We start from the raw sequence: 26,840 nt of genomic DNA, 5'->3' as shown, positions 1-26,840 counted from the left end.
TCTTGTGAACAATGGAACGGTCTGAATATTGTATCGGTATCAATTCATTCATCTCTCTTGCAACCAATATTAATTGTCGCTGAAGACTGGCAAGAAAATTAAATTATCGAAGCTATTTATTGGGCACTTATTTCTTATTTTTCAACCCCTAAAAAGATTTCAATAGGATAGTTGCCTCTAGTTTCTATCATTAAGCCATCATCTTTAAGCCACTAGTCAACCACGAGTCAACACTTGTCAACCACGAACTAAAATCGTGATTGTGGTGAAAGACGAACTCACATCGTAAACATTTCAATGTGATATGTGGTTTGTTTCACCGAGTAGACGATCAGCTGACTAAGAGGAATTTTACTTACATTACAGAATTGCTGCACGTAGTCGTGAACACAGTAGGCCAGACGCGTGTGCCTACGTAAAGCGTCTCTGATAAGATATCGAAAGATATTTAAAGATTCATAGTGAAACAGAGCTCCACTGAATTTCCGTGCCAAGGTCTCTTGAACGGATCTGCAACTTTTCGTTAACTATTTTTTAATTTACAATTTTTCAGTCGAGCGATAAAGGAATTAAGCTGTGAACAACAGGGCATAAGTGGATTATTATGTCATAAATATATTTCCAATGGCGAGAATTAATCATTTAGTTTGCGTAATTCTTCCACGATAAATGAGTTGCTATACAAGTGTATATTGTCAGATGTAAATTAGCGTCACTACACGCGCTGTTATCTTTTCATCAGTTTACAATGACTTCTTCGTTACGCGATGTTTCGACACTATGCACGCATGCGGCTCATATCAGAGAAATATTTAATCTTGTGAATTATTCGGTTGAAAGAATGAAACGAATCATCAAATAAATACGACGAGGACGATATGAAACGATGTGAGAGATTACAAATTTTATTTGTGGTTTAACAGAGTGATAAATTTAATTTGTTTGTACAGTGCTTTCGTCTTAATCATCTGATCACAATGGAAAATTATGAGCTACTGTAATTGTTATTGTTTCAGTTGCTGAATTAGGAAGGAAACTTTGTTGGTTTATAATAAGCCTTAATTTCCAGTGTGACATCAGCGATTAAGTTGAACTCGAGAACATCGAAGACATTCGAATTTCGCTAACTTCGTGACATTTGTAGGATAATAAGACTCTATTAAACTTTTGCAACTTGTGAAACGTAGGTACTAGTGGTACTTTGCTAACTAGCTAAGTCGCACTCTTAGCAGCTCGAAGTTCTGTAATTCCTTTACCACATGAAGCAAGCAAATAAGGCCACAGAATCTTAAAATATCACTAATTCATCATTAATAGTGGAAGTGTACAAGAGAGGAATGCTCGAATGTTAAGGGCAAAAGCTACAGACAGTCCAAAGAGTAACTGCATTTGAAAATTCTTTTAATTTTTAAATTTCATTTAGAAGTTGTTTCAATATACTCTCCATGTGCAAAGGAATCTTCTATAGCAGTTCTGAAAGTTAAAAAATGATGAAATTAAAAATTCTGTTTAATCTAAACTGCTCTGTAGTTTCTATAATCCACCTGCACAAACATAATTTCACTTCTTGAAACTGTATTTAACAACCATTCTACAACCTCCACCTGCAAATACGAACTTATCCAAGCAATATATTCTCGTAAATACAAAATTAAACGTACCTCGCGATAAGTCCAGCTTAATGGGCGAGCGTAGAATCGAATCGGCGAAGAAAGCCAGCTGCATCTCCACTAACACCCAGTGATGGCTGAGAATGCAATAGAATCGGTAGCAGCCCCTCTTTTTTCTTGCATTTGATCGAATGCCCGCTCTTACGAATCGACTTTCCTATCACGTTGATAGCAGAATTGCGTGTGCCGCCTAGCAATACCGAAAGCCTCGAGAACAGTAAGCTAGCAGGACAAGCCGATCCTCTAAATAAATAGAAACGTTCGTCTGGACAATGTACCCCGAGGCTGGATACAATAGAAAATTAATGACGAACGAGACATGGCATACTGATGGATCTCTATGGGACTCTTCTCGACTTTGCCCCAAGTTAAGGCTAAACACTTTATTCTTTCATGGGTTTCGCTGCGTTTACTCTTAGGTTGCTGAATGTATCTTGCATTGTTTCATACTGCAATCTCTTTTATACCTCTCTTCTACGAATCTCCAAGCGTTACCCAAAGCCAGCAAAACCGAACGCAATGTTAGAACGCAAACGACCGAATGAATGCTCAGAACCTGGCTCAGCAACCTTATTGACTACGAACTTCGACTTCCACAACGTTCGAGTTCATTAAGTCCATTTAACTTCCTAAGACTTTCGAAACTTGTGGGAAGCTGCGAATAATATTCGCAGCGAGTCTTATCTCCCTCTGATTGTATCGCTCGAAAATGTTTGGGGCGTAGTATTTCTTCCTCGCGGAATTGAACTCGCTCTTGAGGTAAGGGGCTCCGCCGTTCATAACTTCGCAAATAATTAAGCTGGGCAGCAGCCACCGCTTCCCATAGCGCGCTACCTCGCGATTAGAGATTACACGCGACGTTGTTCCCTTCGTGCATAAACAAGCCTAAATCAATAATGCCGCAGGATTAAGTTCGCATGATTCCTTTCGATTAAGGGGTTGCATGTACCTAAAAGCCTGACAAAGTTACATAAGTTCTGGAATTTTTTTTTTTAATTATGAATAAAAATGACGTGAATGTTTTTGCTGTAGAAGAAACTTTTAGCTGTATTATTCTAAATTTTCACGAAGAAATGTTAAGTAACAGTAGAACTGTATTATAAGGAAAATGAAATATGGAACTTCGCTTAAAAAATCGTACTTTTTTCAATTATTGAAAAGTTCAAAATAAAATTAGCTTCTCGTATTTAAGTAGCAGCACTCAACATCACTAATTTTCGTAATTTTCGAAGCTTTCGAAATCTGTAAAAAAACGAAAAATCGATTTCTTTTGACCCATCTTAGTATATACATATAACCCCTTAAGCGATCAGCCTTACCCTCTTCCCTCGCACAGGGCACGCCAATGTAATTTTCACCTTTCCGTCTGGCTTCGCCGCTGCTGTCGGATCGATGCCGATCGGGGAACGCTTCGTTGCCCATACAGACGTCTCAATTTCTCGCGTACGCAAGATAGGTGTGTAGCTGCGCGAGAGGATACATGGACGAGCTGATCGGCCGAGTAACAGGAAAGGTACCGCTGTACTTTATCGGCTGGAAGCCATACGCTGAGGTAAACGACTTCGAGGGAAAGGGAAACGAGGAAGGGTTCCAGGAGGAAGGGTCAGAAACGTGTCGGAACAGGCGTGGGTTAGGCATTGCCTCGAGTCTCGTTGTTCGCACGTGCTCCGCGAAAACTGCACCGCCGAGGAATCGCTGAGGGAAGCGACGTCAGGTAAATTAGTTTCGCTAGAGACACTGATGTGTGCTGCGTGAGAATTTTTGTCTGAGGCATTTCTTTCCTTCGGTAGGAAGAATAATCTGGGAGCTATTTCTTGAGGGTTTGTCGATCCTCTGTCTTCAGTCAAGAGCGATTTAGGTTAAACTGTTCGGTCAAAACTGAGCTTTCTACTGTGCTCCACTCAAGAGATGATCCCCAGGACGGCACAGGCGCAAGAGGGGTCTTTCTTGATCTACACTGTGTCTGTGGCTGTCGTGACGAATCGTCAGCTACTTAAAATTGAATACACTGCAAGTGGTTATGAGTAGTAATCCATGAATCACAGAGCTTGTAATTACATACAAGTTTAAATCGAAAACTGGCTATAAAGTAGATGCAAAATCGCTTTTCAAACATTTAACATTGTCCTGCGCGCAGCTACGTTACCGAGAATCAGAGGAACAAACGTTTGCTCGATTTTCAAACAGCCAAAGGGCCCTCGTGCATCCCGATAGTTCCACAGTAATACGTTTGTCGTTCGAAAATCATGTTACCAGAGAAATTCCTGGATTAACAAAGGTATCGGGGTCGCCTTTGGAACGTCGCAGTAAATCGTAACCGATGAAATTTCACTCGTACCCTCCGTAGCCCTAGCGCGCTCATTACAGGTTTCCGCAGTGCTACAAAGGATTTCACCTTCTTACGTAACACTGTCCTCCGCTCGTCTCTTGGGATCGACTATCCTCTGCCCCTCTGCTCTCGAATTCTCTCCTTCGATCTCGCGCAGACATTTCTGATCGTGGAAATACTCGGACGCTTTGATCTTGGATTAATTGTGAGTCGGATTAATGCTCGTGTCTCGAGCTCGTTTCTAGACTCGTCGATGATCAGGATTAGATATGAAGAATTGATTTTTGTCGACGCAGTGCTGAGGAGTGCAGAGTTTTTGCGCGGCTTGGCGAGAAATTTAGCTCACGTTTTGGTGGTAAAAAGCCCTGCAGAAGAAAGTCCTGGGACCTGTCGTTGTTAAAGGAATACAGGATTTGTCGTTTAGGTTTTGAGACGAGTGAAATGATTTATGGTGCTAGAGAGAGGATTGTATTATTTGATGCTTTTTATCATCTGTTTTTATTGTTTCATCGATATTTAATAATGAAAATTGTTTGAGGTGAAATGTTGGCTTCCTCTTTTATCTTTAAATTAGGTATGTATTTTTGTGCAATAAATTTTCCACTTTATATATGGGAAATAAATTGTTTTCAAATATATGTATTCGAGTCCAGCTTGAAATACGTATTTGAAATGTATAAACTCAGAATTTTTATGTTTATTTCTTACTGATAGAAGCCCGCCGCGTATCAAATTTCAAACTCTTTCAAACTTTTAATGAATAAGAGCATAAATATGATCCTGAAATCAAATATGGAAACTCGATTGCAATTACAGGAACGTACTTCGCCAAATAAACTTAGTTGCGCCAAGGGTATATCGATGAGTCTTCCGACTAGAATTACGTAGAATTTTATGCGAAATATAAGTTCGAAGTTCATTTTCTCTCAAAGAAATTTATTTCTCTTCACCTTATTTAATATTGAAAATTCTATCCAAACAACAAAATTATTATTTTCTCCTTATTTACTCCTCCATGTCAATTTCATAATACTAAAACGAACACATATAATCATCTTACCATTAATAAAAATGTAACATAAATATTGGAGTACCAGGTGCATTAAAACCACCAAGCTACAACTCTCAAATAAATAAATAAATAAATAAATAAAAGCACTTAGAATTTCTCGCGGGACAAAATGTCTGTCAATCGGAGCCACCCCTCATCCACGATTATTCACTGTCTAGCAGCAGGTATCCAACTACAAACAGAGTTTCGATTGCTCTCGTGCGTGTTCCTCGTTACGTTGTTTTGCCTCTCGTTTTATTTCCCCGTTAATTGCCGCGAGAAGAAAGGCAGGGAACGAGGCTCGAACTTTCCCGAGCGAGAGACCGCGCGCGTGTAATTACTCGAGTCAATTTCACAGAGTTTCCGCGGCCGCTCCAGTCGATTCTACTCGACGTCATTAAAATTTCACGAACAGTCCGCGAGGATAAAAAAACTGATCGCATCTGCGGCTCAGATTTCGAGTCAGGCTATGGGCCGCGTCATACATATGAATGATCGCATCTTTTCGTCGGCAAACACGGAACCCCGCGATCGCGAGCGCCCGATTTGTGGATTAACCGAGGCGAGTTCGCGTCAAGACACTTTCGTCGTCGACTAGTGGACGCGGGTTTTTCGATTACGGACGCAAATCCGATTACGATCGGGCAGCGTGTGGACCCTGAGCCGCCAGATGTTTCGTTCCGAGCACTGACTGTCGACCAGCTCCGATTCACGAGATGTTGGACACGAAAAGCACGTGGACCGACAGATATTTCCAATGGGAGTCGTCGATTGTGCTTTCTCGATAATCTTTCGAGGCACTGTCCACTGTTGTTATGTTGGAAAAGGACTGTCTGATTTAATAAGTGTTACTAAGAGGAAATTCGTCTTTATTCTAGTCCCTGTTAAGATCGGTCTATACTATATGTTACATATGTAACAAGGTTATATAACTTTTTAAAAGACAGAAAAGAGGCAGAAAACATCTGTCTTTTCTGTTTCTTAAAAAGATATGTAACTTTGTTATTTAGTATGTAATGTAGACTCAGCTTATGTCTATTCTAATGGTTTTATGATAAAGGAGAACATGGAATCGTGTAAATGTTCATGCTAGTCATTTCGTGAGTCTTGATAGCTATGAATCGTGAAACAGGCCGTGAATAATTCAGACAATCTAATCTTTCCTGGTAAGGTGACGACGACAAAAAGTCTCATAAAATCTTGTTACATGAATTACGATCGTCGAATCTTCTCATCCTTTACTTTTCTATATATACGTCTAATTTTCATGCATAAATTTGCCCCTGAAAAATAACTTGCACGGATTAGAGTAAAAGGACCGACGTGCCACAGGAGATTTATTCTTGTGCCCACCTTTTGCATTCTTCTTTCACGAAAAACTGCTTTGAAAATGTTACAAGTGCCTCTTTGACACGATTCTACAATCCCGATTCTAATTTCTAAAAGTAGATTCGACGTACCAACTTACAATTAGTAACTTATCAAGTATTGACATTAGTTTTTCAAACAGAAAAGTGATCTCTCAGTTTCTAAAGATTTTCGACGAGTTTCATGTGACCACGTATCGACTATAGTGATTTAAAAAAATTCACAAATAAGCAAGTATATTCACTTACCTCTTCGCCAGACTAAATTATTCTTCCACAATATTACTTAATAGAGGAATAAATTCTACAAAAGACATTTCTGAGATGTTCAAATCTCAAGAAAACCTGAATGTTTCATTTTTCCCGCAGCAGCGCTGTCGACTACAAAAATCCAAAAACATTAGCTCAAACTTAATATGTATTCCGTGTTTCTTTTCTGTATGTCGACTTTATATATATGTATAAAATACGTATGCACATATGTATATGTACACGTAGCACTGGCGCACTTTGTTCAATGGCATTGTGGAGAGCCCGACGGCGCCCAAGTGCACTTCCGATGCATCCCCTGCAGTTTGCTACAGACAGGTGACGATCCATTGTGCCGGTAAAATATTGACACTCGATATTTTCCTGCACTCAGCACGGAGGGAAAAACGTTTACACGTAAGCCTTCATCTCCGTGATGGAGGTCCACGCTTTTTGCCGAGGTCTCCGACGACGCTTTCATCGATATTAATTTTCCCCCGTTATCCCTTTAGGCACGAACGCGAAGCCAGCAATCATTTTAATTTCCACACTTTCCAGAAACCGACTGTTTATCGTTCGCCTCGCGCTTCGAACTTCTACCAATTTCGAAATTCATCGAGGAACCTGAGATCTAATTTTCTTCCTTGAACGAAGAAAATTCTATACCTTCGATAACTATGGGGGTACAGTGTTTGAACTACTGTTCTATAATAAGTAGACGAAGCAAGAAGGGTTGAATGGTACAGAGAGGAGGTTGTATAATTAATTCTTGTATTAAATATTAATAATAGTATTACAAGAGTTGAGTTTGCATGTTGATTTAAGTTGAATAGAATTAACACAGGAATGAGTCTGAATTATAAAAGCACTGAATTTTTAAGCTAGTAGAATAAGTCGAGTATAACTCCTCCAGTGTAAAAGGATAAGATTTATTGAAATAGATGTGAGAAGATTCACTTTCATGAGCCATGAGTCGAAAGTTGGTAGCTTCTAGAGATACTCGATGTTTCGTGAAAGCTATGAATCATAATGCTTTGAATATTCATAGAAAGATAAAACAAATAAAGGCTACATCCTCTTACACCTAGAAGTCTCTCTCAGTATGCAACAAGTGCTTCACTTCACTCTGTCATTAGAAAATAAAAAAGAAATGTCCCTAACCTCAGAAGATACCGTTTTCGTTTCTTAAATATCAAAAAGAACTAGTAATTGAAACATGAACAATTTCACTTACCGTTTTGTTTCCCAGGTTTTTGACGCGGCAGTGTAAGAACGTGGTCTTGCCCAGCAAAGCAGTCACGTTCTTCGAAGCGGATATGTCGAAGTATGGACCTGACCGTGTCGTACTACTGTCGGTCAGGCTGTTCTGGTGAGTATTGCCATTTTTCCCGCTGCCTCCTTGTAGCATGGTATAACAATGCGCGCCTGAAAATAGAAAGACAAAATTTTATTTCGAAATCAAGATTTCACACGTCAAATGAGAGCAAGTTAAGCGCACTTAAATAATATTTTCACGTGGTCTCGCGTACAGTAAACCCTCCTCTAATAAGGTACTCTCATAACGCGGAGCAAAAATTGCGACACTCAAACTATAACACGGTACTCTTAAAACGCAGTTTCCATATAACGCGGTAGTCTTAAAACGCAATTTCCATATAACTCGGTAGTCTTAAAACGCGATGTCTCCATAATAAGTACATTTTTACGGTTGAAATTAATGGGGAATTCCCATTTTCATGCACATGCATCACCATTTGCACCAAATGTAGAAATATGCAGCATTGCTTTGTTTTTGTGGCAACTTGACGATGCTCTCGCGTGCTCAGGTGATTTTCTTTATTCAACATTAATTCTGAGTTTCTTGTAACGCGGTACGAATTAATTGTGTTACAGGAGGGTTGACTGTATTCGATTAAAACGTCAGTCAAACAGCATTGAGGCTCGCCAGGTCGTCAGTAATAAGTGTCCACGTTTTTATCTTTACGCGTGACGGTCGCGAAGTAAACTTCCCAGGCGAATCAGTTCAACCAGAGACTCTCGCGAACAGACAAAGCCATTTGCTCGCAACAATCGCTGGCATCGTCTATTATTCCGCGGAGACCGCCACGGCGAGAGCTCGATTCGTCCTGCTCGTTTATCGCGCGAGTTCGCTGATGAATTTATTAATGCTCCCCGATAGGAAGATAAATTGAACCGATAGAACACAACTTGCTACGCGCCATCGAACGTCAGCGCTGCGTTAAATTATCGCGATCTAGGAGACGTTACGAGCTGAGATGTGGGTGTTGAACTGGTGTCGGGCCTGTTTGGGTTTGCGTTTGACAGGTGCTCGAATGGGGAAGCTTAGTACTGGAAGATTTCGTACTTTCGTGTAACAGAGATGAGTCAGATGAATATTTTAGGAACAATGACAAATTGAATGGTATTTAATGGAGATGATACTTGATAAGAGATCAAGAGATCATGCTAGTGTCGAGAGCAATACGCAGAAAGCCATGTGAGGTTTTTTATGACCTGTTTCAGGGAAATTTATGAAATGTTTGTATAAAATTGAGGTGATGGAATTATGAGGCGTTTCTGGTTTTAGTAGATGAAGTAGCGTCGAGAATATTTTATCTTTGCTGATGAAAACGTTTATTCGCGTGATTATCTTCTGTACAAATAGACCCTTGAGTTCATTGCATACCGAGAATCCCAATCTTTAGAGACATTCCAAAGATTGTTATATGTATGACATCATACAAGACAATAGTCATACAACTCTGTAACATTTTACATTTGAGATATTTAACTTTGAATATCCTTGTATTTTTCTTCTCCTTAAAATAAATTTAAATCAATGATCTCCAACCTTCAATCTCGAAACGTGAGCGAAAGATTCTCGGTAAGACGGGAAAAGTGTTCCTAAAAACGAGCTGGGATACTGTTTCTAACCGATCTCGCGCTTGTCGAGTTGTCGAGCAAACTTTCGGAATGAACCTTAACGCAGTACAGCGAACTTTGATAGAAAAAGAAGAAACGTTGACTTCGTCGCTGTACCAAGCAATTACGGAACGTGTTTATTATTTTGATATGGAATTCTCGAGCGTCTTCTATGGTACTCCATACTCCAGGTCATTGGAAATTGAATCGAATGACAGTGAAAATATACGCAAGTAACAACGTCATTTATCTCGAGAAAATAATACCATGTATAATAATAAGGAGTGTTAGAAAATTATTTATAGTAAACAGAAAGAATTGTACGTAAGTAAGTCTGAAGTCACGATTGACGGAACTCGATATTTTCAATTTACTTTGATTGAAGGCTATTGAAGATTATGCAGAGCAAAAAAAAATCGCGCCAGGAAAGAGAATGAGCTGCTGGCCAGTTATCACCTTTGAGAGAGAACACAATGACGATGTAATCCGTGAAGATATTCTGACGGAACGATGACTCGGTAATAGAGGCTGCAATGAAAGCGGCATTTTCCTCGTTGGCTACATTATAACAATCAAAGATAATTGTTACTAGAATTACGTGATCATTACATCGAAAGGATGACTAATTAACAATGATTCTCAGTAGTTCTCTTGCAATTCTAGCAATTAGACTGCGGATCTTTATGTAATTTATGAGAAATTTCGCTGATTATATTTATTTACGAAGATTTCTCTAGTTTTACTTACAAAGATGAGAAATTGCATAAAAATCTACAGTATATTAGTAACATCTGAAGACGATATCTGATGATATCTAAGAAGTACTTTTAGAATAAAGTTAATATTCGTGAACCATTCAACAAATGAGCTTCCGCGTAAACGGAGGATCGTTTTCATAATTGTCTGGCATCAAGAAGTAAAGTAGGAGCGATTTTGCAATCAGATATTGTTCCGCGGAACAGGTGAAGCTCGTAGAGCGGTCGAGAAAAGGGCAGAACGCAGGTCATAATTGGCTTGTTATCGCTTTGGCAGACGTTCCAACCGCACGATTCGTTTTCTACAGGTTTCGCCGCTAATTACAGCCCACTGCTGAGAACCGTGCAAGTACATAATCGAATTTCGCTGCTCTTAATTGCGACACGATTACAAGCGCGGACGACTTGCGTAAATATTGAATACCTCTACGTTTGCACGGCTAATCTCGATTCTACGTCGATTGGATCTTCAGATTACAGCTTGATATTAATAGCGTTTTCCACTTATAGATGATTAATTGTAGGTACTTGAAAACGGGTCAATGATCTCCAAAATCTGTGTTGTTATTCACAGGCAATGTATAATAATCATAGCTTCCAAAGAAGAGCTTTTTCTAGTAAAAAGAGATTCAAAAATAATGACAAATAAGTATATGAATTTAGCCTATAGGAACCAGAACATTGTTCTAGACATTCTAGCACAGAAGAGATGATTCTTGATAAGACACGAAGTTTCCATGCATTTGAAATTTCTAAAGAGTCGACGAGCTCTGAGAGATGTGTGGAAGCTAGGGCTTGGATGGAAAGGGATCTAAGCAAAGAAATAGTTTTTGATTCGAGATGCTTCTTTGTGCAAGTGCTTCTTCGCGAATAACGATCAGAAGTTTGAATTGTTTCAAGAAGAGCCTTCGACATTTCCCTTTGACTGCTTGTTGTTTCAACATGTTCTGTCTTGCAGCACAGTGTTATGCAAAACTTCGAACACTGCTCTGCAATCAATTCAATTTCGATCTGATCGCGATTGCAAGCCCCAAAGCTACGTATCAAGACCCTTTTTACAGAAAGAATCTAAGAGGAAAGCTGCCTATAGAAAACAGGAGAGAAAAGAACAGTCAATTTTTGTCTCGACAAATTTTACGTTAAACTGAAATTAATATATGTGTCTATATTAGTTAAAGACAAAGATCCAAGTAAAAGTTTCATTTACTCATCATGCTCCATTCTATTGCCGTGTTTTTGTTTCAATTTTACGCGAACATAAACTTCGCCACCACTTTTTAAACTACCCCGAGTATCGTTTACCGTGGCTTTTATTTCAGCCTCAAAATTATGGCCACCCAGATAGAGGTTCGAGCTCGAAACAGCGAATTGAAGCCAGTTCAGCTAGCCATCGCGTATCTTTTCTTTATTAAATTCTGTGAAAGTGACACGCGATTATTCCGCGACAAAGCGATCGAGTTTTCGCGTTGACCAACCGGATGATTGAAGTTAACATGGTTCAGTAGGTTGGTTCACGAGCACCCACAATGAACTCGAATTAATTTAATTATAGAACAGTCCACCTACTGAGCGTGTTTCATCGCTAGCCAACCTTTTTCTTTATTCTTCCAGGGTTTTGCGATCCTGCTCGCCCTACGGGACGCCCTAGGGGCGCTTTGTTCTCCCCGCGATATTTCCTTTGATACGTCTCGTCGCGTACAAACGAAATTATGATTCGAAGGTGAAGAAAGAAAAAAAGGAAGCAGGGCTTGCGTGGATTTATTACTGAGATGGTGCAAAATGACGCAAACACGAGGGTGAAAACACGAAAACGGGAAGGGTGAAAACACTCATTCGTGATAATTAAGAATAGAACCATAGGTAATTATAGTTGCTTATTGATCTATCGCCTTTAGGAAACTCTGAAGAATTATTCTAGAGATAGGAAACTTGGTACATCGATTATTTGAGTGTTAATCAAGAGTGCCAGGATAAGAAAAGTGTATTTTTTTAATGCAAATATTTTACATTTCTTGCATAACTCAGTAAGTACTGTTGTCAGATCAGAAGAAGGCAAGTCTACTGGGCTACAGCCAATTAGATTCCACTGTCACCCTCTCATCGTTTAACAGTAGATTACTCAGACATTTCATCTTCTTGCAACAAGAGGAATTATTTTAGAAATTTTATATTATATCTTTTGAACAGAGATGATTTTACTCAGTTTTTGAATTTCTAAGAAATCCAAAGTGTTAAAATGTATTGCTTCCTAAGGAATTCCTTCCTCTATGAACGCTAAAATTATTCCTACGTAAATTCTGTGCCGCTCATCTTATCGCTCGAAATTTGCCTTTCATGCGTAAATGCGCGGCGATCACGCACAGACGAATGAAAATTGATTCACTCGTGGATGCCAGCCTTTTCGAAGCAGGAGTTTAATCGCGATACTTGTACCGCGTTTATCTCCATCGACGGTCCATTAAATCCGCCTGTGCGAGGATAATATCGTTTCATAACAGATGAGCCACGAACCATGCGTGTTAGCGATTTTCACGGAATTTTGAATTTAGTCTGAACCGTTCCTATTTGCACCCTTCCTTCCTTCCTTCCTTCCTAATTTCCTCCCTTTCTTCTGTTTAACCCGTATCAGGTTTTGTCCCCGATTTTGACGGTGTTATCGGTTCTCTCTGACAACGAGTCAATTATTGACATTTTCATTAGTACTGCGAAATTGAAGGATGGAAAATTGGGCTATTTAAAATTAACGATGCTTTACGTAATAATTAAATTCAAACTTAATCAATGAAATGTCTGTATGTATTCCATAATTTATAGATTCTTAAATCTCTCAACATCTAAATTTCTAAATTCCAATATAGACACCTACAGATTTATTCATGAAGATGGAATGGAGATAGACAGGTAACTATAAAAGATGATTATAAAAGTTATGAAACTAGACAGACGATTTGAATCCTCTTTAATTTCATATAGAGTACATGCAGTACGTCTTTAAGACATCCACATAGTGTGTCTTTAAGACGTCTTGTGCACGTAAATTTCGCAAGTCTTTAAAACGCACACTGGATGTTTCTAACGCGTCCAAATAATGTCGTAAGGCGTTCAGGCATAAAATGGACATAAAATAGACGTCCTCAAGACATCGCGTGCTATCTGGGATCTATATCGTTTATAATCCTATACAAAGCTGATAGCTTAATAAATAAACCAAAAAACCTCGACGACGTCCCCCTTGTCTCGATACCACCACGACGCGCACGAAGCACCGCGCAAGGTGCTTCCACGACCTCTTCGCACGTTCGCGGTTCGAGCAGGGGTGAAATTTCGTCGCGCCCTTCCTTCCTTTCACCCGTGTCACCGTGGGGTAGGCGAGAAGATTCTCTCTTAAATTTTCAGATTTTACGGCTTGCAGCTCGAAGCCAGCTCGTAAAACATTCGCGTCGCCGAGAGAAACACGGACGTGGAGGCGCGCGAGGAGCGTAGGGGTTTGTCGGGGGCGGAAAGGGAGGTGCCGTAGGAGGATCTTTCAATCTAGCCTCGGTGCACCGCGCTCGTCGAAGAAAGAGCAGGAAGTCGGCTGCTTGGGCGGCGGGGGTCTAGGTCTGCTTTAAAATTCAAATTCACAACTTTTGCTTAAACGTCTCTTAGATAGCCGAGATGGCTGCGCTAGTCCCTTCAGAACCTCAGACCCCGCTGTTCCCCTGCCCCCTCCGAAACTATTCGATTTTGCGCCCTGAACCGCGCAGCGCGATATAAAAACGGCCCGTCGAGGGAAGGGCGCTGGTGGCAGAGGGGGAGCAGGCCAGGAGAGGGAGAAACGTGTGTGGCAAGTTCGAATTCGGGCCAATCTTCGATAAGTAAATTGGCCAGGGCATTAGGAGTCTCCGGCGCAATGCAATTTCGATAGCCCACTTTACGTTACAAGACGCACGCCCAGCGAACTTTCTACCCTCGTTATTGGCGAGTTCGAGATTGCGGGGGCAGGCTGGGGGGCATCGATTGCTGCTGAAAAATTCTACGCGGTATACTGTGTAGAGAAACTCGCAGATGTAAGGGCTTCTTGTTTTGCTGGGACTGAAGTTCCTTGCTTTTTATTTCTTAATCTATTGTCAGTGTTGGTACAGATTTTTGTATACCCTAGAACTTTGGTTAACTGACTTGACAGAGACTTAAAGTTGAAGGAGTCTATTAATGACTAATTTTATTATTTTTAGTAGACTACTAACTTGTACAATAGTTTAAGTCTCAATTACTATTCATAATAATAAAAATAATAATTAGATGATTGAATAAATTTGATATTAGAAAGAATAATTGAAACTCGGTTAATTCTATTGTATTTCAAAGTAGTTGCAGTTATTGGTGAAGTCACTGTCACTCTCACCACCGTTGGAGCATGTATCCTTTTACTGTCTGAGAGAGGGTAAGAAGGGTGTCCACGAAGGGCTTAGGCTCGTAGAAACCGTTTATTGTTTTGTAAGGCTTCTAGACGTCTACTGAGAAGTCTGTGTCTGAGAGACAAGTATCTCATGTCGCAAATCTTCTTTATTAGCTTATCAGCCATATGTCTGCCTAACTCTAGAAACTATAATGTCTCTAAGAGTCATTTTAAAAGATGTGAACGAGATACTATTGAAAATCGATAAGGTTGATCCCCAAGAATACTGTGTGCTAAGAGAAACGTTAAAAATGATAAATTTTCAAATTTTCCAGTTTTTCGATCAGTGATCCCTGAATTTCCAACAGTGCAGTATAACAAATACATCCAATAACCATACATGTAACATCAAACTCTTAGACTAAGGGAAATTGTATATCAAACACTCTCGAAATCTAGTACATCCAAGAACAACTACACTCCTAAGGACAAGCACCCTTAATCAAGGGTGTGGAATTGGTTATATGTATGCATGTGAGATTATGGTGTGAGTGATGAGCTACGTATGAACGCGTGTATTCGTATGACCATGTGGTGGCGTGAGAGATGACCTAAACATATTTGTCTCTAGAATAAGTATTTAGAAAGATAAGTAATGAGAGGTTGGTAATGAGACTGAGAGCCATCTTAAGGTGTGAAAAGAAGGTACTGAGAAAACATGATTTGGGCATTGTTTCAGATGTGTGACATGATATGAGAGAGGACAGACACATGTCTAGAAAGACAAATAGAGAGAGAGGGAGAATACCACAACAGTAGAGAAAGAATGAGAAGTGCGAGTTGTTATTTCCATATTTACCCTTTATACGTATCTATACGTTTGCTAAGACATTCCCTGCCACGTGTACCATTTATGATACATGTCAAAAATTTCGCAAGTGCTGTCCACGCGGTGTCGTGTGGTATCGCGCGGTATATCATAAGACAACTGTATTCAGTAAACAGCGAGCTGCACTGCTGGCAGTCTTCCGATGGAGCGTCAGTTTCCTCTCAACAGGGACCATGTTAAATCTACTTTCGTCTCGTCAAATTATTCATCTTCGCTTGATTCCCTCGCAAAGGGACTGATCCAAACCACTAGAAGAAACAAAAAGCTCCACCGAACGCTGAAGTCTCAGGGGCCAGGAACGCGAGAATTAATTCAATCGGGCGCAAGGAAAATCAATTCACTGATAAATCTTCCGACGAATCGTGAACGATGCTACGGTAGATAGCATCCTGACACCGCAACACGACAAAAGAAATATGATAGCCTCAGTGTCGAGCTTATTTATCGAGGGAACCGTCCCGCGTTGAATGGAGCACGGTTTTCTTCGCCCCGATCCTCCTCCGCCAGGGGGAATTCATCGACTGGCCATTTTACATTTTCCCCTCCAGCTGCTCCTCTTTTTATCCTTATCCAGTCGACCGGCGGAACCAGCTCGCCGATTTCCACGGGCTCGTCGTCCTTCCGGGGGTTTTGACGAGTTCGCTCGTAAACTTTTTACTGCAATTCCCCGTACAATATGCCTGGTACGGTCCCGAGACGGGGGCCGAGCCGATCCCCGATCGAGCCGTCTGCGTCCTCTCCCTTCCGACTCGGCAACCGAACGACGAAGCGACAAAACGACCGTCTCTATCTTCGAGAATCTAGAATTACGAGTGCCCGCGCGATATCCTGCCAGCTTGGATGTAGAAATACTCGTATCGATTCGGCGAAGAGCGCTGGGAAGGCTGGAGCACCAACGCCGAATGGCGTTATTTATGATGCCGACTTCGACGGTGTATTTATCTCCTCTTGGCGGGCTCCCCGTCGATCCTTTGATTTCCAGGATCCATGGAGCCACGAGAGTCTACTTGCGCCTGAATTCCAGCCGATGTGTTTTTCCATTCGGTCGAGCCGATTCCGCGAGGGAAAGTCGCTCGTATAGGGGTTTCCAAGTAGCAGGGTGGAGGGAAGGGAAGGGGATGTGGATGGTTGGGTACTTAGGAGTTACTCGACTGCTCTATTGAGACCTGAAAATATTTGCGATCGGAAATTAACGAGGCCGCTGTAGGGTACAAGTGTAGCATCTAGGTCTTAAGCTGGGTCTACGCTAGGGGACGATCTGTGAACACGGTTCGCAAGTAATGTTTGCAAACAGATCACAAACTTTTTATTATCTGTAATTGATTTTTTCACGAACACTAAGGTCTGGAAAAAGTTCTGAAAAAGTTCTAGAAGTTCTAGAAAATTGAATGTATTTATTGTTCGCGAACAGATCGCGAACTCTGGTCCTTTAGGTTGCGAACACACTATTAATACTATATTATATTACATTATATTATAGTAACACTATAATATATTACATACTATAGCAAATCCATGTTATGAACTGTGGGTTTTGCCTTGGTTTAGACCTATTTTGCTATGATATGAAACTTTGCTATTGTGTGTAACGTGATTTCACACGACGTGATAAGGTGTAAGCTGTTTGTACCCTTAATGAGTCTGCCAGGTTGTAAACCTCTTTAGCACTTTCAATGTAGCTGACGTGGACATATGTGCCATGGGGACTTCCTATCGTATGTCCGTGTCAAGAATCCTTTGTAAACGACTATTGCCGCCATCAGATAGGACCCTTGATTTCTGGTGCCGCATTGAATGTGTTAAATATAATACTCCAGTGTATATTCTCTTTTGGAGGTATATCGCTATTGTAATAGTTTACAGTAGGTAACTAGATTAAGAACCAACATTGCTACACGCATTTTATCTTCTTGAGAGATTTGAATATGTGAATAGTCAAAAATTTAAATATTTAAATTTTTAAATATTCAAATTCAAATATTTGAATTTAAATTTTTAAATATTCAAATTCAAATATTTGAAAATTTGAATATTTAAACACTGAACGAACGTGTGCAGTAATAGATTGATACAATTAATTTCTATTGTCCAAAAACGAAATGTAACTAATAAAACAGATATAAAAAAATTCTTAAATTACAGAAAAGGAGTCACAACTCCAAACAGCTATCATAAATCACAATTTCAAGTAAACACAATGTCTGATATCCATCTCATATCCAGTAGCTTGTAAATACATATTCCAAAATGAAGCAAATATTTCTTTTCCGGAATTATTAACCGCTTACACAGCACCATATCAGACACACAGCAGAACCTAATCACAAACAACAAATGATCTTAAGAAGGGCAAAGTTCGAGCAGAGTTTGCGACGAGTTGATGAGCAGGTATGACGTTCGAGGTCCCCTGATCCCTATCTGTGACGAGCCAAATCGTATCAAGAAGTATTTTAGGGTGCTCGTTACCTTAATGAGTGTCGCACTCGAAGCGTGTAACGCTAATCGGTAACGGGGCTTCTCGTTATCGTTCGTTCTCCAGGAAACTAGATCGTTATGGCTGGCGACTAATTTCATTCGCTGGCGGGGGTGGTTTCCACCTGTAAGAAGAATTCGCAAAAACCATCGGCTGTTTTTTGTACCATTGGAAAAACTTCCTGTTCCGTGAAGAGAGATAGGTGAGTGGCTGAGTATAATGCCTCGAGCGAGTCGAATTAAACGGCGCAGTTAAATGGAAATTTTTGTTTCCGATTTCCACTCGCGATGAATCGCTGTTTCGCATTTCAAAAAATCCCACGGATTTTGTATTGTGCCTGCAATAAATACATACGTTGAGCTTGTGTCGCGAGGCAGACAATAACAGTTGCAATAACAGGAAAGAATCGTGAGATGAAAATTTTATGAATCGTTTGCGCGGCAAACACAGTTAATATCATTTTCCTTGTGCTATGAATAGAAGAATTAAGCGATATCGAATATTTGTCATGGCTTAGTTTTGTATTAATAAGAAAGAGATATGAAGAAGAGGGGCTTTTACGATTAAAGAAAGAAAATGTTTTGTTCAGTCTTCATTGTTCATTATACTCCCTGATTATCCTTATCTAAGTATATTGCTATCCGACTCTCTCTTCTGATTTTTATTTCTGAATAATAGTATCGTCATAATTCACACAGCATCTTCCAAATGAGAAAACGAACTATTTTTTATTGAAAATTATCCAATAATAGTGACCAAGAGAAAACATTAAAATGCAATTTACAGCAGCCGACAATACTCGAAAAGTTAAATTACAGGAAAAATATCTACTATTGAAAATAGATAATTTAAAACTGAAGAAATATATATTCACAAGTCTTGCATTAGTTATCCCATAGATTGTTGCAGAATGATCAACCTTTCTTATTCCCCAAGAGGAAATCAGAAAGCTGGGTAGAAAATGTCAGTGTTGCATCTCATAAAAAATGAATCGGCTTACACCAGAAGACCTTGATAACCCATAATTCCCACAATCTTGAAGACGAATTATTAAGAAACGCCTTTCCCAGCCCTTGGAGAATGTATAACGAGGCTAAACCGCTCTTCAACGTCTCGCTAACGCGAGTCTCATGCGCCAGCAGTCTGCCGGTCCGATGGGCTGATTATGGCACGACCATCCTCAAGGAAGCTCTAGGAGAATTTTGACGCGTATTACTTTCCGCCTCGGAGCCATCGGCGCGTTTCGTCGCGCGCTGCATAAATGAAAGACAGCGTCGGGGGGATGAGGGTGAATCGTCACGTCGCTGAAGAGCCGTATCGAATGAAATTTGCAATGGAAATTTAATCTGCCTCGGTTTGTACCGAAGCACTGGGCCGCTCCTTCTTAACATCGTCCGCCTCGATGTCTCGCGGCGCTTTCGATGGAAAATACCAGGGCGTCCGAAGGCACGGTGACACGTAAGAGTTGTCCTTGGTGAAGAGCGCCTAATTGCGAGGGATGATAGCGCCGGAGGACTCTCAGCAAAAGCAGCGCACGAACCTTTTATTCAAGGATTAATCACTTTAGCTGGGAAAAGGAAGTTCAATCTTGTCTCTTAAATTATAAAGACTTATAAAGACGCAGGTCCGCTGAGGCAATGATAGGCGACTTGTAGCATGCCACGATATTTCTATGGTTCTATGGCAAAGTGATCTAAATCCTCGTTCAGGTTAGTCAAGTTAGTTGAGTGGAAGCCATTTTTATTATTATATTTTTATGTAGCTTGATGTCAAATTTATGTCCACAGAAGTCAACTTACTTGATTTCAAGAGGTAAGTAAGTTGAATTGAAGTTGTAAGTAACTTGAATTAAAGAATACTTTGGTATGCTACGAGGCGCCTGGTGTTGCCTCAGTGGAATTACGCCTTTGTATCTACTTTCCTTAAAACTCAGCGAGTTCTTACTGAAAGCACATGTGGCGACGGGGGATCGAGGAAGGATTTTGGAAATCAACATCCGCGAAAGAAGAATCTTCCTGGCGAGCGGACGCGAAAGGATAATTTATTTGAATATCAAATTCTCCCACAAAGCACGGTTCCTCGATGTTTGATGTAAAATTCATAAGCGCCCCGCGAGCGAGCTTTCGCCCTCGAGTTCCTCCAAAATTTTATAAATTTCATTCAAGGGCCGTGGGAGTGTTTCAAGCTCGATGCCGATCGAATTTGCATTTCCACCGTGTTAAGGTACAACGCGCCACAGCGTTGGGTTACATCGCAACTCGAGTGGCCGCAAAACCACTTAAAAAGGCAACGTCAACCGCGATTATGCAAAATTCCCGCTTCCTGGGGCCGAAGGAATCACGAGAAATATTTTCGTCCTCCCTAAAACACTGACTTTCGTGTTTTTCTTTCGAAGCTTCTTCGGCGGTCGAATGTCCCGCGTAAACACAGAGGAAGAGAATTATGGCGGTTTTTTAGTTAAACGTCCTCTTTCCACGCTTCCTCGCGTACAAACAGGACGCCTTGAAGTTGCATTTTCGTATTCAGCGAAATTACAGGGCCCTCGGAAACAGTCACTTTGATGAACTGCTTAAAGGGTACTATAAATTTCATCGTATGAGTTCTTTTTCTGTGGTCCATCACTGGATGTGACGTTAGTGCTATAATGGAAGTAGTATAGTAAAACTACTATGAGTTACTATAAAAATAATAGAATTTAAAGTTTTTCTTGTTCCTATTTCCTTTAGTGCATTTGTAATATGTGGATCATAAGTTAAGCGCTAAGTACGTACATTCTAAGTATACACAGCAAGTAGATAGTATCAGTAACCATTTAACTTCTGAACTGTACAAACTTGAATTTGAAAATCTCGAAATCCTGACAAATTTACTGACGCTTTTAATTGTAAAAGCGTTTAAATTTTAAGAATAAAAATTTCCCTTAATATTTGAACTTGAAAAATGTTTAATTCAACATTGAAAGAAGAGAGCAGAAAAGGGTAAGAAACCCTAGGGTGTATGCGCGCGCAGTAGCAACGTCAGACAAGCCCGCGATTTCCGCTCCAAGGTTCTGGCGGATGTGCTTCGGCGGTTCAAAAAGAATGACCGTGTTATTTGCATATATTGTCGGAAGAAAGGGGTGGAATTTATGTGGCAGCGTCGGTTCACTCGCGAACGCTCTTTAAGCGTCTCCACTCGAGGCCGTTTCCCGTCGCATCCCCCGTTTTCATTCTACCTCGTACGTCACGAGGGTCCACTCGTGCGCAGCCAATTCAGTTAATTTCGTCTCGCGAGCCAAGAAGACGATTTCGCGCTGCTTGCCTTTCTGGATCGCGGCTTCCGCTTCTTCGAGCGTGTCCCGTTGCTCCCCTAACCCACCCCCGCAGCGCGTTTCTTCCTCTACCGTATTGTTCGGGGAAATTCCACTCGAGGTCCCTTTTTGTCGATATCATCGCGCCTTTCGAGGAGCGAATTTCAAGAACGAAAAAAAAAAAACCACCGGGAGCCGCGATGAGAGATAAAATTGCGGGTGACGTGGAGCGAGGGTAACCAAAATTCGTCGTTTGTCATTCTGAATAACGCTTTGTCGTGAATGAATATCTCGGGAAGAATTTTTAGAGGAAATCTTCCAGAGTTTATTCTACGTTTTCGACTCACTTTTAAGGGGCTCGAGATTGTTCCTTTTTTCAGTAATTACTGGATTAAAAAATAGGTAAAGGTCTGTATCTGAGATTTCACTCTGTAGAGGTTTTAAGAGTGACTTTAATCGTTCTGTAAACCTTCAGTCAAGCTTGTACATACACTCGAGAAATATCTGCGGTGTGTTAGTCATAGTCAGCTGTAATTTTTCAATTAATAAGCCATGACGGGACAATGAAGGTTATCTAGCTAGTCACGCTATGTGTGCACACTAACAATGAAGCAGGCGCAAAGAGTGTTACGCAATCTAGTGGCAATATGATGCTATGAGTTGCGAAAAGTAAGCCAAGAGCGAAGACAGAAATAAAGTCAGCTTAGGTGGGTCTTTAGAATAGACGCATTCTTCTATAATCTATTTGAAGTGCCAAGGTTTAACTCGAGGATGGATCTTTAACTACTGCTCAGTAACATAACAAATATTTATCTTAAAACAATGTTCATTGAGTTTGAGACTATAAAACTAGAAAAGTGAGATTTCGTACCATAATCGAACGCCTCGATGGAAGCTCTGAAGTGTTCGAATATTTGCTCCAATGGAAACAGCGTAAGTACAAATGTACCTCCCAAATTAGTACAGGGAAGAAACAAAGTTTGATAAAGGCATCAATTATCACATGCTCGTAAAACTATTTTTCTTGCGTCATGTGCACGTCCCATTTTTCCTACCGTCCGCTGTTATTGAATCGTTCTTTACGCGTCAGTCGGGAATTGAGTTTGAAGCGCACGTAATTACGTATCACTCCATTAAGTCTCGTACACAGCCGCCCTAGAGAACGGCGAGCCAAGCGTCAAACGAAATGACAAATCGAGAAGCGAGTGGTTAACTGTGGAGGTTAACAAAAACCCAAAGAAATCAGCAAAGCAGAAATTCCGTTTGCCCCTTTCCTTCATTTTTTCCCTGACAACCATGACGATGAACAAAACTTCCTCCAGAATCCCATCGCGTTGTCTATTCTTAATGAATGGCTCGAAGAAATGAAAGATAACAGAAAGCAAACGTTTACTTTTAGAATGAGAAGCGACAAAAATGATTGGTGTTTTCCTCTGATTAAGGACTAGACAGCGCTATTGCACTATCTTCCGAAAGTCTTCGATGCTCTCTGTCAACATTCCCCTTATCTTTACGTCGCTCTGCACTGCTATTAAGGCCGTTCGCCAGCAACGATTCGCCACAGTACGATGCGGTTCCCACTCGCTCGCTTCAATCTTCTGCTACAGTCAATGTTATCGTGAGTGCAGCGAGCATAGGCTGTTTCCAGTTACCACAGTCACGTCAATCGCCTAGCCACTGCCTCGTTTACTGGCAAGAATCATGGGGAACCTAACCGTGTCCAAGGAATTTGATTGTCGCACTTGGTTGGAAGCTCTGGTGGCTAAAATACCTGAGAGTCTCGGTAAAGAGTTCACCAATGCGTCCTACGACATATCGTCACCGACCGATTGCTTCTTCGTCTCGACAATGTTCTTCGTGAACCTCACCGCGAACTCGAGCAGCGAGAACGAGGAGAAGAAGACTGTCAGCATGGTGGTGAAGAAACCGTCAATGACAGAAGACACGAGGGAGTTGGTTCGGTCCGATTTCCAGTTTCACAACGAGATATTATTCTATAACAGGTTCGCCAAGTACCACGAGAACCTGCCTCGCTGCATCTACTCAGAAGAGAAACCACCGACAGACTCAGTGATCATCCTCGAGAACATCAGTCATCGTGGGTACGAGCTGTGTCAGTACAAGTACCGAGTTCCCTTAGAATACATCGTGGCAGCGATTCAAGAGATCGCGCGTTTCCACACGAAAGGCTACGTAATGAAAGAGCGCAATAAAGAGGAGTTCTTCGACTTCGTTCGGGACTTGTTGGAGGTCAGGTACGATCTTGACCCAGAGAATCGGCTGAAAGTTGTGACGAACCTGGCGACGAGCAGGGGTGTTGATTATCTGCGTGACCAGGGTTACGACAGGGACTTCTGTGAAAAAGTGCATACGAAGTTTGAGAATGCGTATCAGAACGTGGTGCTGCCGGCTGTGGAGCCTGAGGAGCCGCTTGCAACGCTCTGTCATGGTGATTTCACGCTGAACAACACTTTTTTCAAGAGAGAAGGTGGGAAGCTGAAGACAATGTTCATCGATTTCGCCCTGACGAGGTATGGATCGCCTGTCATTGACCTGTCCACCTTTCTGTGTCTCCACTGCGCGGAGGAGCTCGACAAGGACATGCTCGACAGCCTTCTGAAAGCGTATCACGACGCCTTGAAACAGAGCCTCATGGAGAATGGTATGAGCGATTGCGAGAAGTACTCGTACGAGGCTCTGTACGAGGATTATAAGAGGAGAGGTCTTTTTGGGTACGTTATCGCATCATTCTTCCTGGGTACATTGATGGGCAAGGACGAAATGGCACTAGAAGATATGGTAAAGTTAGATATATACGAGTGGGGTAAAATAATACGCGAGATGGGCGGAGACGAGCTTTCGGAGATCCTGGCGAACTTGTTGTTGAGATTGAAGGAATTTGGTTGCTTGGACCATCTGATATAGTGTATCGTTTGAGATTTGGGGATCTCGTGAGATCTACAATAGAACGATCTTGCTTTGAGATTTGTAAAGTGGATCGAGGGTGCAGAAGGCAATTTGATGACGAAGCGTGGATATAAATCGACTGTATAGTTGCATCAGGGAAAATGTACTCAAGAATCGTAGAGTGGGAATTTAATTGTCATGGCTGTTACATGATTTTCCACGACTTTATCTTGATCTAAGTTTATCAAGTACTTAGTCAGCCACTTCTGTTGACTGTAGATGTGCTATGCATTCAAGAATACGCTTAACTGAATTATTAGATAAGTTACTACTACGACACACATTGAGTTACGTACCACGCATAGACTGTATTATGTCTATCGCTGATTGCCATCCTCTATACGAACAATAAATCGAGGCCTTCTGTCACTCGAGTCATTTAGATAAAGATTTTTTCGGTGAATCAGTGGCAATATGTTCTACGAGGGAAAATAAGGAAAAGATGTCATATAAACGTGGGTTAGAAAATGAGTGATTAAAAAATTAGAAAAAAAATAGGAAATAACAATAGACTGAGATCATATCACAGAATATCATAGATAAATTAGAAATATTTATCTATGATACTTCCACTTCAATGTGTCGCCCATTTTTGAAAATAGAGCATTGATATCTATGAAAAATTGAACGTACTATGTTGCGAATTTTTTCTTCATTTCCTTTTATTTCTTCATATGACACTTTTTCCTTATTTTTTCTCGTAGAATAAACTGACACCATTTGGCCAAAAAAAACCTATATATAATAAGCTTCTTGGAAGCTAAATTGATCAATTTTACTTTCCCGCGCATTTCTTAATTCTAGAAATTACATTCTACGATACATTCTACATCTGTATTATGTATTGATTATTTTCTATTTATCTATTTTCAGAGTTAGTCAATTGTGTTCCAAGCAACCAATGTCTAAAATTCCTATTCAAGACAGTTCTAAAATATTAAAATATTAAAGCTAATTAAGGGAACCAGTTGCTCCGAAAGCTAGCTGCTGCTATATGCCTTATCAAAAACTATTTATCTCTTCACTTCTACCATCAAGTCATTTCAAAAACCTTCATATATATTAATCTAAAAAAAAAAGTCGTCTATATCTTTATAGTCCATACTTTGTGAAAAAACCTACAAAAAAGAAGACCTTTGAAAAGACTTGACATGGCATTAGCTCTGAGTGCGTGAATTATGTTGAAAGCTGTCATTAGCGAACGATTAGACCCAGTTGCTACTCTACCGCGCAAGTATTCGTGACGTGGAGTTCCAGCGCTAGTGATAAAGCGCTATCAGGGAATTTGTTGACGCGGAAATGGTCCCATTTTCAAAGGGCGTGTGGCGCGGGAGGGCGACGAGTGTAACAGCGCGAGTAAACGGCTGTTTGGAAGGGTGCGTACGTGGGTTGCTGTTCCATGCCCAGCAAAATAAAGCTCGCTGGCAGGGGGCGCCAGGACGATGCGCGAAATTATTCTTTCGCCTATGCAACCACGGATCTGCCTTTCAAATCGGGCCGCTCGCGTGCGCCCGCGCGCAGAAAAACTTTGTCATTTCCATATATTTTCTTTGGGCCGGCAGCGACGTCTCTCGGGAAATTCACTTACGCTCTAACCTGAATTTTAAGCCCGTTAAATTTCGTTCGTTGCGCGTGCCTTCGCGTAAGTAAGAAAAAAAAAAAAAAGGGAACGAACGACGTCGACTTGGACTGAGTATACTTTCGCGCTCGAAATGGAGCTGGCACACGCAACCCGCGGCTAGGATTACGCTCGACGTGTAACGATCGCGGAAAGAAACTCGAACCGTGGCGAAGTAGAGAAAGGATGTAAGAGCGAAACGTCTCAGTCGAGTTCTGTGATTAGAAGTGGCGCAGATGCGCGTTAAAGGTATTTCTGACTGGAACGAAAGAAACGTACCGTTTCCTTTCTTTCTTTATGGCTGAGAATCACTCGGATTCGTTCTTGTTTGTTATAGTATTTTTCTGTACTTTAAGAGACAGCTGTAATCATTGAGGATGCAAGTATTTAAACACGAAGAAAAATAAATGCTCGTTTTGCAAAAAGTTTTCATCCGTAAACGTTATTTGGCGCCTTCACACTTGATTAAATCACGCTCACAATTAAATGCGTGTAGCCCAATTTAAAGTGTCGTACCTCAGTGGAAATTTTCACTTGTACAAAGAATGAATTTTAATTTCAATGTAATGCATTTTCCAGTGCTTGGTACGCAATGGTATATTAAAAATGAACCAACACGTTATGTTAGAATTAATATTTTGAAACCTTAAATTTATTGTAATATTTATCGCATAATGTTTGAGTGGAAACATATTTGGATTGAAATTCAATAAAGAGGAAAAGCAAACTTGAGACTAAAACATATGGGGTATTACGTTTATTATGTCCATTTTCTCTATCACGTTTGATTACGTAACAGAATTAATAAAATATTAATAAAATGATTCGTTTCATTCAGTCCATCGAATATTCTTGTTAATGGTTTTAATTTGCAGTGGAATAA

General features: G+C 40.7%; 2 protein-coding genes and 2 long non-coding RNA genes across 7 annotated transcripts in view; 3 read left to right on the top strand and 1 right to left on the bottom strand.

Annotated features, from left to right (window-relative positions):
• LOC143177148 (uncharacterized) overlaps positions 1 to 7,980 on the top strand; it is a 128,199-nt gene extending 120,219 nt beyond the window's left edge. Inside the window, exon 4 of the long non-coding RNA XR_013001540.1 lies at positions 7,916 to 7,980. This is a non-coding gene — a long non-coding RNA (uncharacterized LOC143177148). The remainder of the gene's footprint in view (positions 1 to 7,915) is intronic.
• LOC143177146 (zwei Ig domain protein zig-8) overlaps positions 1 to 26,840 on the bottom strand; it is a 368,390-nt gene that overhangs the window by 139,863 nt on the left and 201,687 nt on the right. For all 3 annotated transcript variants that reach the window (XM_076374955.1, XM_076374956.1, XM_076374957.1), the window contains one exon: positions 7,901 to 8,091. In XM_076374955.1, coding sequence (XP_076231070.1) covers positions 7,901 to 8,091 — 191 coding nt within the window. The remainder of the gene's footprint in view (positions 1 to 7,900; positions 8,092 to 26,840) is intronic.
• Positions 22,145 to 23,046, top strand: LOC143177188 (uncharacterized). Its single transcript, XR_013001544.1, has 2 exons — positions 22,145 to 22,305; positions 22,815 to 23,046. It is a non-coding gene; the product is annotated as an uncharacterized LOC143177188 (long non-coding RNA).
• LOC143177186 (uncharacterized) overlaps positions 22,955 to 26,840 on the top strand; it is an 87,093-nt gene continuing 83,207 nt past the window's right edge. For both annotated transcript variants that reach the window (XM_076375011.1, XM_076375010.1), the window contains exon 1: positions 22,955 to 24,104. In XM_076375011.1, coding sequence (XP_076231126.1) covers positions 23,074 to 24,104 — 1,031 coding nt within the window. In that variant the 5' untranslated portion in view covers positions 22,955 to 23,073. The remainder of the gene's footprint in view (positions 24,105 to 26,840) is intronic.

This window comes from Calliopsis andreniformis, chromosome 3 (genome assembly GCF_051401765.1).
Source record: "Calliopsis andreniformis isolate RMS-2024a chromosome 3, iyCalAndr_principal, whole genome shotgun sequence".
NCBI lineage: Eukaryota > Metazoa > Arthropoda > Insecta > Hymenoptera > Andrenidae > Calliopsis > Calliopsis andreniformis.
The sequence above is the reverse complement of the archived record's forward strand: the minus strand, read 5'-3'. Positions and strand labels throughout refer to the sequence as shown.